The 12,027-nt window shown below is 40.9% G+C and overlaps 1 protein-coding gene across 5 annotated transcripts in view; it reads left to right on the forward strand.

The window, feature by feature from the left end:
• GABBR2 (gamma-aminobutyric acid type B receptor subunit 2) overlaps nt 1-12,027 on the forward strand; it is a 477,830-nt gene that overhangs the window by 462,087 nt on the left and 3,716 nt on the right. For all 5 annotated transcript variants that reach the window (XM_080580419.1, XM_080580420.1, XM_080580421.1 and 2 more), the window contains one exon: nt 7,761-7,878. In XM_080580419.1, the coding sequence (XP_080436545.1) occupies nt 7,761-7,878 (118 nt within the window). The remainder of the gene's footprint in view (nt 1-7,760; nt 7,879-12,027) is intronic.

Consider the following 12,027-nt stretch of genomic DNA (forward strand, 5'->3'; position numbering starts at 1 on the left):
CTGCTGGGTACATATTTAAAACCATCTTTATGCACTGAGCCTTAATGTACTGAGAAGCTTTGAATTATGTACTATTTAAACATACAGGATAAATATTCTTCTGCATACTGCAGTTTCTGGACACAGTTTTCTGAATAGACCAACCATCTATAGCTCAAGGAAGAGAAGAGAAGGAAGGATGGTTTTTTTTCCTGGCCTTGTTTATATTAAATAGGTTAGAGCATTGACCTGGGAGTAAGGAGGACCTGGATATCAACTTCCATCAGGTGCTCAAAGCTTGGTCACACACTTGAAGATGAATGCCCCAAATATGAGTATGACAGTGTCTTGATCCTGTCTCAAGTGACATCAGATATTCATACCTCCAGGCTTTGAGACACCATGTTAAACAACCCTTGACAGCCTTTTTTTGTCCCTCCATTTCTGTCTTCTGCTCCTTGTTTTCTCTCTTTCCCTGTTTCCCTCCCCTTAGCTTGATGTCTGAATCTCATCTGTATTTCTCTCACTGCATCACATCCCAACAGTCAACCTATGTGCTTAATTTAAATTTGTCATTCCAATAAAAATAATAAGGCTTTGGAGAATTCATGCTGCTGAGTCACTGCTGCTTCTGTACAGATACAAACAGACATCACTTAAATGGTACTTAAAAAAATTCTGGCCCTTACAACCACAGGAAAGCTAACTCTGACTGACATAACTATGCTTTCTGTAGCTATGCATTTCATATTGTTTTCTGTAAATTAAAATACAGAACCTTGAAATTATGCATCTCTGATGGTACTTCAGCCAAGCTTCAGAAGATGTAAATATTTTATTAGCATGACCTAGAAGTGGCCATGTGTATCATCTCCACCCTGCAACTGGGAAAGCCAGTCCAATGTTGCTTTTCAGTTAACGACAAGGCTTTTGCCTAGCTTGGACCTTGTAAAAACTGTGAGCTGAGAGAGAGGGAGTAATACAGTGAAGAGAAATGCTAAAATAAAGAGCTGACTTGGAGCTAAAAATCGTAGCTGATCATTTGCCACCGCTCTTGTGGACATGGCTGAATCCTGTGTCAATATTCTTTGCAAAACATCATGCTGTTCTGCAAGAGTTCACATAGATGATGTAGTGCACGTGATGTACTGCGTCCCTGTTGCTATCGCTTGCACAACTCCAGAGCTCTGCACTTCAGAGGACAGATAATAACACGGGATTTATGCAATGCATCTCAAACAAGGCCTAATGAAACTTTAATGTCATAGCACACTTCAGTAGATTTATGATCTGTAAAAATTGTTCAGAGTCAAAACACCCAGCCTATAGCTGAGTGCCAAAAGATGTTATCTGATTTTTCCCATCCCTCTCCACCCCTGCCATTTACCTCAAACATGGATTTAGGAGCCAAACATTAAATTTAGGTGTCTAAAGCCTATTTAGACAGAAAAGACAGACACAGCTGAGCACTCCTATAACTGCCTGATCTTGAGCAAAGGCTCATAGCTTTGGGAGTTCATGGTTAGTTATTAACAGGAACAGCTCCTAGCATAGCCCACTCTTTGCTGGCATGGCGACTCCTTCTTTATAGCACATTTTAATTCAGTAGGTCTCCTTTAAGGAGAGATATTATCCAAGATGCTCATCTTTTGTTCAGAAACCCATATCATCCCTGAGACATCTACAGCAATTGGCCATGTAAGAAAAGCAATAAGGAAAATGTGGTTTGTAGTTTATGGTTTAATTTATATATATCTATATATACATATATATATATATATTTTTTTTTTTAGGACAGGTTTTTTCTGCACTGCTAGCTAGCTTTGTCTGATCAGGCAGTTCTCCATGTGCTCCACAGACTGTGGCTCTGGGACCTCAGATGGCTTCCCCAGTTGGATATAAAATATACATACAGGACATCCCCTTAACTTCACTTGATACCTTCCTCAGATCATTTTGAATCACGGTGTCTGCTAGCTACCTCAGCTCTGTGCACAGCACAACATGAGCTTCTCTCCCAGCTTGCTCTTTGCTGGATCTGGTCACCTTGCCTGAGCAGCAGAGCTGCATCACAGCCTGGGTGTAAGATGGGGACATGGCTGTAGGTCAGTACTGTTTTTGGCTCGGGCACTTCTTGTAACTGGTGGTGACACTCAGCAAAGAGCCAAGATTGAGGCTTGGAGATGTGGATGAGTTTTCCAGGCTGATGTTTGGAAAAAGGAGGACACCTGCTTATAGCTGTGGTGCTATGTTAAGAGTGAGGTTGTGCTGCACAATTCTAGGGAAGAAATACCCCAGCACGGACACCAACCAGAGCTTCCCAAATGGGCTCCCTGCACCCCTGCCACCAGTGCATCAGAAGAAGGGAAGACCTTATGAAGGCAGAATTTATTTCTACCACGCAAGTGACTGCAAAGATAAAAGTTACTGAGGCTTTTACCACACATCCCTAGAAGCTGCCATAGACTAGAACACTCTTGGTGTTATTTGGATTTATACCTGGAGCCACTTCAGAGGCAGCACAACCTGAGCTGTGTCACCTGGGGTTGTCCCTGCAGGAGCTGCAGCACAGGGTATCTATCAACCACCGCCATAATTCCAGAGGAGCCCATGCATGCAATAACAGAAGGCTGCAGTTTTAAGATTAACTTTTCCACATTTATAGCAGGCATTGTCAATAAACTAATGGAAGAAACTGCTATAAAAAGGTTTCTTTTTAGCTTTTACTACCCATTTTCATCAGTTCCTGAACTCTTCTCCCTTTCTGTTCTTCAAGGGACAAATTCTGTTCTCTGACAGCTATAGGTAAGTGAAAAGAGCATGCATATCAGGACTGAACTTGGTTCTGCAAGAAAAATGCATCAGTAATACACTGTGGGTTTTTTTTTGGATTGGCTAATTTCGTTATGCTTAGAATCCTACAGTCTTATTCTATTTGACTTCTGACATTTTTTAATGAAATTATTTCTACATGAATGATTGATAGATAGTGAGAGTTTCACCTAAAGCCAAGCTGAGAAAAAAAAACATACAGTAATATCTTCATTTATTGCTACCTTTGCCTGTACATTTCAAAGTAGCGTATTAGAAAAAAAATAATGAACGACAGCCACAGAATCAATAGTCCCCACTTATGAGCAATCTCTTTTTCCTAGTCACATTAGCAAGTTCTCTCTCTGCAGGCACCCCAGCTTGCTCGGAAAGTCTTTTCTGTTTTGAGCCAGAAAACAGTCTTTACTCATTGCTGTAAATGGACTGGGAGCATTCATTTGCATGTCAGATATGCCCACATTCTGTCAGTTGTCACCCCACTCCAATGTTTCCTAGTGTTAGTTTTTCCCCATGTAAAAGCAGCACAAAGAAAAAAAAAAAGAAAAAAAAAAAAACAGATTTCAAAGGCATGTTGCTAGTAAATGCAAAGCAAAACAGAGTTCATCTGCGACAGAGGGGAAAACATTACTTCTATGAAGTTGGTTTTATTCAAGCATTAAGCTTGAGATTAAAACCACAGATTCAAAGGAAAGGTTTTCAAAAACAGGTGTACAAGGCTTTAAGGAATGTTGGTTTAAAGAAAAGATATAGTTCATTATATCCTGAGAGAGAGAGATTCTAGTTTCTGTGAAGCCTAGCAAATGTATTCCAATCTTGAAACTGGAGCTTGTTTCTATTTCTGCAGAGAGACCAATCTGCCAGAGGTTCAGTTCTTGCTTTTGCTTGCATGGAAATCAATCTGTAGTAAAGGGACTTTCTTCTGATTCACAGTAGTATAAATCAAAAGAGAATCTTACTAGCTTTCTTTTTTTTTTTTAAAAAAGAAAAAAAGTCTTCCTCTCCAAATGTAACTATGAGAAGGCATGACTTAGACTTCCTGGTGCTGTGAACTTTGTTCAGGAGAACTTTTTCACGTATAACCAGCAGTTGATGTGATCATTTTAATTTGCTTTTTGGTTTTATTTTCTTTCCACCCTGCTCACATACAAAGCCGAAAGTGACTAGTCTTGTTTCACAGTCCCAACAACAGAAGTGTGGAAAATAGCAGTAGATTTTTAAGATCTACCCTTACGTTTAAAGTTTTCAGAGCTCTCCAGTAAATTGACTAGAGTATCTCTGCCAGCTCTTGTAAGTCATTATTAAACCACATTTACTTCTTTGTGGAGCATAAAATATGTTTTCTAACAAAGAGGAGACAAGAGCGGACTTGAAAAATGCAGGGTGAACAGCAGTCCTGACACCAAGTTGTAAGAAATTGGAGGAATATTGCCACTAAAGCGTAATGATGAAGATACTCAATAAAGCTATGGTGTGCAAGTGCCAACAAACTCCTAGGTGAAAAAACACAGTTTCTAGAATCCTGAAAAAAAAAAAAAAAAAAAGGCAGCAGTGGCAGTCATGTGGTACTTTCTGCCTGCAGCTGAACAACGTTTGCTAAAATGTATGAATTGTTTAAGCCTACCCAGGTAATTTTGAGGGAGGCAGGTTGTGAAGTGGTTACGGGTATGGGAGGTGTGAGGAAGGAGTCACCTCTGGCAGAGAGAAAGGCAAGCAGCTGGCAGCAGTGACCTCCTCACTGAGCCTCTCTGCAGCAGCAACTGAATGTCCTCCTGCAGCTTAGAGCTCTGTAATTGGAAGTCATTTCTCTGCTGCAGGTGGGCAAAGGTCCTGAGCTAACCCCTCCTGGCTCTCACCGACAACCGGGTAGCTGCTTTTGTTTTCTAATAAACCAATCAGTGAGGGCTGTGCGAGGCACTTGAGATCTATTTGTCTTTTTTTCTCCGTGGTTTTCTGAATGGAAAGTGCTCAGGCAACACTTATTCAGACTTCTGAGTTCCTGTTTGAGGTCTAAGGAGGTGAAAATTACTTAGAAACTGCTTCTGGCTAATGTAAATCCAATTTTGAAGGCAGTCAGACCATTCCAGTGCAACTTATTCAGTAGCATCTGCAGTGGCAGACAGTACTCTGAGAATGAAGGACATTTTTTCAGGTGGCATACTTAATGGACAGAGGAAGAAAAGATAGGGGAATACTAAAGCCAGTCCTAAACTTCAGAGAAATCAGGAAAAGTTTACCATTAGCTTTAATTCATTTTCTTTCAGCTGTTCACCTATACAAAATCAATTTCCTCCATCCTTAAGTTGTTTAAGTGCATATGGTGATAGAGTTTCTTCTTTAAGCTCCAGCTCTTGAAAGTGTATGACTAAGTGAGAATCTTGATCTTCATTATTTACGTGAAAGGGAAAGGGAAAGGGAAGGGAAGGGAAGGTGAAAAGATTCTAGTTTCCATAGCTGCAGAATAAAAATCTAAAAACTCCTCTCCCAAAAAGTTTAAAGCCCTAGGCAACAAATAAGAATTACCCAACTGTTTTCTATTTTTTAAGAGAGAGAGAGAGAGAAACAGGGGGGAAAAAAGGTCTCGATGTTGTGGCAGTCCTATGTGGCTTCTGTCTGCACTTTTTTAACCTGGGATATTAAAACTCATGTTCAGTCACCTTGTATACAGAAATACATGCAGTGTATTAAGAGAGAGTCATCTGCAAGAGTGGTAGAAGAGGGTCTATTAAGAATAACACCCAGAGTGATATATGGGCAGTTGGTGTTAAGGAATGAGTAGGCACAGAATATATGATTTGTGCTCTACTTTAAACTAGATCCCCCACCTTTTTGACAGGGACCACCTCCTTCCTCTCCTCCCTCCCCAGAGCAAAACTAAAAGCACAAAAAATCTCTCCAGGGCATACAACACAGATTATTCTCTGAAATCATGCAGTCCCAAAGTCTGGCAGTTGCATATTCCAGTCATTTGGTGTAGAATTGTATTTTCAGTGGTTTTGCAAATTGCTTATCTTTGCCAAAGGATTTGGGGCCCTAGAGCAGTTAAATAATAGGCCTTTTCCATCCCTAATTACAAGGATGAAATGAATTTTAACTTTGGTCTGTGTCATAAAGTCAGCATTTTTCATTGTCAGCTTAGATCAGCTCAGCATTGACATTGTTTTTAATCATGGAAATAAAGAGGTTTTTTTCTATGTGTCTGTTTATAGACATCACACGGCTCTTATGCAAATGTCAAGCTCGATATACATAGAAATGTGATATATGGAAAATAAAAACTGAACTCTTGTGACAGCAAGTGCCACAAGAGCAAACTTCAGGCTGCCCTGAGATGATAGGTTTCACTGCTCCTTATCTTAGCCACTGTCAGATTTGACTCCTTACTGTCCTTGCTTCACATCTAAGCCATCACCGAATCCTGTTGTGTCCCCTCCCTTTAAAGCACCTCTCTCTTCCTACAGCTGGATCCCTTAGCTTTCTTTTACTGACATTGTGTTGCCTCAACAGAAGCAGCTTCGTGTGTTCCGGTTGCCTCCTTTCTCACCCAGCCCTTTGTCTTCCATGCAACATAAGTGAAGAATCTTTCTTGCTCTTCTGAGCCATAGCAATTCTTTTCCAAGTTGCTTGTTAGACCTGCACAGAGGAAAGGGAATCCTACAAATTAGGGCCAGTTATGGCCACAATGGGAGGGTAGACATTCATATAGGAGCACTTTACCATGTTCATTGGTAGCATGGATGCTCCTAGCATGCTGGGACCTGAATGTCCTTTGGGGCTCCTAGCTGTTAGTGGTAGAGAAAAGCATCTTAAGCCTTCAATGTGTGCTGGATTTTTCAGGCTATTTTCATTTTTCTCAGATGTTCTCCTGCTTGTCTCACTCCTGCCCACTTTTGCATTCTAATCCTGCAAGATCCTTTTCCAGCTTCTACCTTTGAGTCCTCCTCCATGTTGCCTTAGTGCCTGCAGCAGTCACTGTTTCTGCGTGTGTAGCAAACAACTGCCTGTGATGGATTTGGAGCTGCTCTGTAATTATTTATGAAAACTCTGCACTGTCCTCATTACTCAGATGTTTTCCATGTGACTTTGCTTGGCTTAACACAGCAGGAAACTTTGGAAAAGCAGGCAGGGACAGAAAGATTCTCCAGTTAAGACAGCCTTCTTTAAATGGCTGCATTCTGCTTTTTGTAGGGGGACTGATGCATGCCACAGACCTCAGCACAGCTAGCCCCTGACTCCTGCGTCTCCCGTGGGAATTAAGTGATGCTACCTGCAGAGAAAATATGTTATCATTACACAGAAGAGAGAACTGCAGAAGAAAGCTTTATGAAATCATTAGCTGCCCTTTCTGTAGACAACCTGTGGGCCAGTGCATCTGATATGAATGATATTTCTGTGCTAAATCATAGCAGATAGTTGGTTGAATGATAGCACTCAACTGCTTATGTGAGATAAAGAGTACCAAGGTTTCATAAATCAATGAGATCATAATTTTTCTGGGAAAATATTTAAACAAGTTTTGTTGTTTTTTTTTTTTCATATAGAAAAGTAATGTTTGAGTTCAAGACAATATGATGATACTATATTTTTTTACACAGCTCAAGACTAGGGAAAGGTGTATGATAAGGCATATAAAGGCAAGAAAGAAAATATTTAAGAGAGAGGGAGAGGGAGGGAGGGAGGGAGGGAGGGAGGGAGGGAGAAAACAAAAAAAAAGGACAACAGAGTTTTTTTTCACTTTTCTGTTTCTTCCTGGTAGTTCTCACGAAGGACCACATCACCAAAAATGTACGAGTACCAAAGACTCATGGGGAAACCTGAGCTTGTATTGCAATATGGGTAGAAAGAGTTTATTTTGTGGCACCGTGTATACCTGTATAAACTTTTACAATGAAAGAATTTTAGAAAGATCACTTGATAACAGTAAAATAAAATTGACTGTGTTGTCCATCTAGATGGCGAGAAAGCAATTTTGAAAAATCATCTTGATCAAAATCCACCAGCACAGTGGGGCACATCAGACCCTTCCAGAACAAGCAAAGATCCTATAGAAGACATCAACTCTCCAGAACAGTAAGTAGTATACCATTATATACTGGTAGAGAAAGGCACACCCTGCTCTCTTATGTATGCATGTGCTTGTGTGCTCACACTTTCTACTGTGTAAAACATAAGGGACAGCTGGAACATCAGCAAGAGAAGATGTGAGTGGCAACTCCTGAAGCACCCACGATGCCTCCCTGCCCATAGCTCACCATCATCACCAAATTTAGAGGGTATTAGGCCGACTGGACCCTGAAGTGCCCCAAAACAAACATGTTTTTTTTTCTCTTGACAGAAATACCCGTAGTGTGATGTCTAAAGTTTCTATAGAGAGTTACAGGACAAGTTGTGCTCAGCTGCCAACATAAAGGAGAGATGAGGATGTACATGGGAACACACACACTTTATGACCATTATCAACAGTCCAGGTCTTTCTACACAAAAGCCAGAGGGGTTCATGGTGTGCATAGTCATTTTACTCCATTTTGGTCTTAAGCTAGAAAAATTAAAGCAGTTTTAGGGCTCAATGTTACCATAGCAGCTGGAGCTGAGTGGGACATAGAAAAGCATTTCCTTAGAAACAATGCTGCGTCCTCAAGGAGAGGATCACAGAATCACAGAATTCTGTGATTGATGGCACAAAGCACTGGTTAGATTCATGGAGAAGATAGGAACTTATGGTATCAGCCTTGCTTTCCAGGAACCTATATAATAAATTCACATAATACCCTCTAACAGCTCAGCAGGGCTTGCTGTGGCCCAAAGCTCAGGGAAGCATCGTGCTTATTTGTCCCTAGAATAAGTCATGTCCCTAAGGTAGCCTAATTACATTGGCACCACTTTATGAACATCTGAACTAATAGCTGTCAGACTCCTGTTTGGTACTTGGGCAACTTAAAAGCTTATTAAACAGAATAAATTAAATAAATTACCAGACTCAGTCACATGTTACATCAGTGACAGCAAACCTGATTTCAGATAGCAGTTAACTGCCTTGTATTACATGGTGCAGGAAAATAAAAGGAGTTCTATCTCTGTCCTCACTGGAAAAAAAAAAAAAAAAAAAAACACAAGCTTGTGCAGGAGCTAACCTTAATGCACTTGCACACACAAAGAAAGCCCTTATTAGTTGAAATCTCTTGATTATTTCACAAAAACAGGGCCCTCACTGAGCAAGCTCTTGTGACTTGATGAGGTCAGCAGAGTGCTTTAATGCATAGCTATTAGATGTGCATCTTTTTCCAGCACCATTTGTGAGACATAATGTAGTATGAACAGATAAATGCGCTCATCTACATGTGGTCCCCTTGACGTAAGAGAGATACTAAGAAAAACGCAGATCATAGAATCATAGAATATCTGAGTTAGAAGGGACCAACAAGGATCATCAAGTCTTCTCTTGATACAGATTATTAAAAAAAAAAAAAATGTTTGGTCAAGGAAATAAAAAACTTCTGGTGAAGACAGAAGTTCCTCTGGGCTAGCAGTGACTGATGAGAAGACTGAGATTTCCTAAAGGTCTTAAGAGTCAGGTCAGCACAAATCTGAACAGCCACTGACATTTCTGGAAAGCAATCTATCCAGTCCTGCTAAATCAGTACAGCATCGTTCAGCCCTTGCACAGCTGTGCATGTGCCATGGGTCAGTGTCTTCCCTAAGGATACCGTTTGGCTACCAGAGCTGCACAGCCCAGGCCCAATGGATCCTCCAGAAAGAAGCATAGCAGTCTTTGGGACTAGGGTTTTATGATTCTCTCTCTTCAACAAGAGATTATCTCTTGCCAAACTTTGTTCTCTGCAAGAGTACCCTTACTCATTCATGCACATCAGTATAAAAGTTCTTGTAGAGAGAAGAAAAGATTTGGTTTCGGATTTTTTTTTTTTCATTCTTTCTCACTATTAGTGCTACATTTGAATAATGTGACTGTGATTCCTTACCATACAGCTATGTCCATAGTGCAGGCAAAGCCATACTTTTCAAGCCCAGTAATGCCAGAGGTTGTTTTGTACTTGCTTGCAGGATGTAGTTTATATCATCTCAATCATATTATGAAAAACATTTGTTTTGCACGTAGCTAAGACTTTGATCCATGCACCTATAGAAAATTCTGTCTACGTGATTGTAGTGAAGCCTTAGCACGTGACAGTAGGCAATTAACAATTTCCTTTGCCTCTTACTCCCTTTCCTGCTGGGCAGGACCTGGTAGGTCATTCATAGTGCCATGTAAAATTTGCTGTTTCTTTGATTTTTTCATTTTCCTTGGGTGTGTGATCTGCTGGGGAAGATTGGTGTACCTGAGCTGCACGTGGCACTTTGGTACCTATTTTATCAGTACAGCGTGCTGAGATATTAATCAGGATATTATTTGTATTCCAGCCTGACAGTGCTTGCTTATGTAAAGATCACATCAGTCAGCTTATCTGCACTGTGGCCACACACATAAATTCAATGGGATATTGTCTGTAACCTCTAAAGATATTTTTCTGTACACCTTCATTCCCGCATGTTGTCCCATCTCACCAGTGGTGAATTCAGTGAATTAGTTTTCAGCACTGCTAAAATTTACACAGTGCTCATTTTAACAGTGCCAAAAGCATGTAGCAGCCTTGCAGATCTTTGAGTAAAAATAATGTTAGATTTCTGCCAGACTCCACTAAAAGCTGGTACTTCTGTAGACTGTTTCCTATATGTGCTCATTTTTGTAACCTCCAAAGAAGCTAGTCACTGTGTAACTCGTATAGTAGAAACCACCTTGATATTTTTTGAGCTAAAGCTCTGCTTTTATCAGCATTTAAAAGACAGTCAAATACCCTGTTGGGGCTAGTTATGTCAATTTTAGTAACTGAAAATTCTTATCCAAAAAGTCAGTTATGACTGGATTATTGCAGTGCAGCCATATGCCTTGGCATGAAATACCTCCTTTATCTACTGATGGTGCTTCATATTTGCCTATCCTACTCAAGGCTGTTGTTAAAATAAGGTGCACTGAGAATGGTTAGTTTACTTGCTAGTACAATATCTTACTTTACTGTAGCCTTTTAGAACTTCCCTAGCTTCCCAGCAGCTGCTAAAAATCAACATTAATGGGCTGAAGAATCGATTGAAATGATCTCTGAGCACTTAGGCGCAGTTTACACACTCCCACAGATCTTAAGAGGTTTGACTGCAGCCGCAGTTGTTTCACTCCCCACACTTACCAAATGGATCTCATCAGTGTTTTTGTATAGCGGAAGCAAAATATTTTTCAGATGCCTCTGCCCTCTTTGCAGCATCATGCACACAGTTCCCATCTGCATCGCACTGTGCTCCTATGTGCAATGGCACTGGAAGTCAAGCTTTTACTTGAATCTATTTATTCCTAATAAATTACATTTCTGTAGAGCTGAGCATATACACCCTATCCTAACACCCTGATGAGTGAATGCTCTGTGCGTGGCACCACCTTTCCTTTCAGTCTCCTGGAGCAGTTCTTGAAAGCCACTTCCCACCCCCACCTACTTGACCATACGCTCTGACATATCTATATCGTACGGCCAACTTGAAAAAAAATGCCTGCCACCAGCCTGAAAAGCATTGACAAAATGTGGCAGGGTGGAGGAGGGGGTGAAGCACTGATGTTGGAGAAAAGAAAAGAAGAAAAGGGAAAGGGAAAGGGAAGGGAAAGGGAAGGGAAGGGAAGGGAAGGGAAGGGAAGGGAAGGGAAGGGAAGGGAAGGGAAGGGAAGGGAAGGGAAGGGAAGGGAAGGGAAGGGAAGGGAAGGGAAGGGAAGGGAAGGGAAGGGAAGGGAAGGGAAGGGAAGGGAAGGGAAGGGAAGGGAAGGGAAGGGAAGGGAAGGGAAGGGAAGGGAAGGGAAGGGAAGGGAAGGGAAGGGAAGGGAAGGGAAGGGAAGAAAAAAGAAAAAGAAAAAGAAAAAAGAAAAAACAGAACATGAAGAGTGAAGCAAGGTTAAAGATCTACTTTCACTTGAGGAGAAAATGGCACTTTTGTTTGGATTTTGTTACTTTTTTTATTTTGTTTTTCCTCCCTATGAGTGTTGCCTAAGTTCTTAATTGTGGACTAGTCTCCAGGCTATCTTCCTCTCCCTCGATTCCAGGAACCAAGTTTTCAAGTGAAAGTAAACTTTAAGTACAGTTAAAGCAAAATTTGCCACCCACTGCAGCCACCATGTGCATAGCCAAA

Source organism: Anser brachyrhynchus (genome assembly GCF_964034855.1).
Source record: "Anser brachyrhynchus genome assembly, chromosome: 2".
NCBI lineage: Eukaryota > Metazoa > Chordata > Aves > Anseriformes > Anatidae > Anser > Anser brachyrhynchus.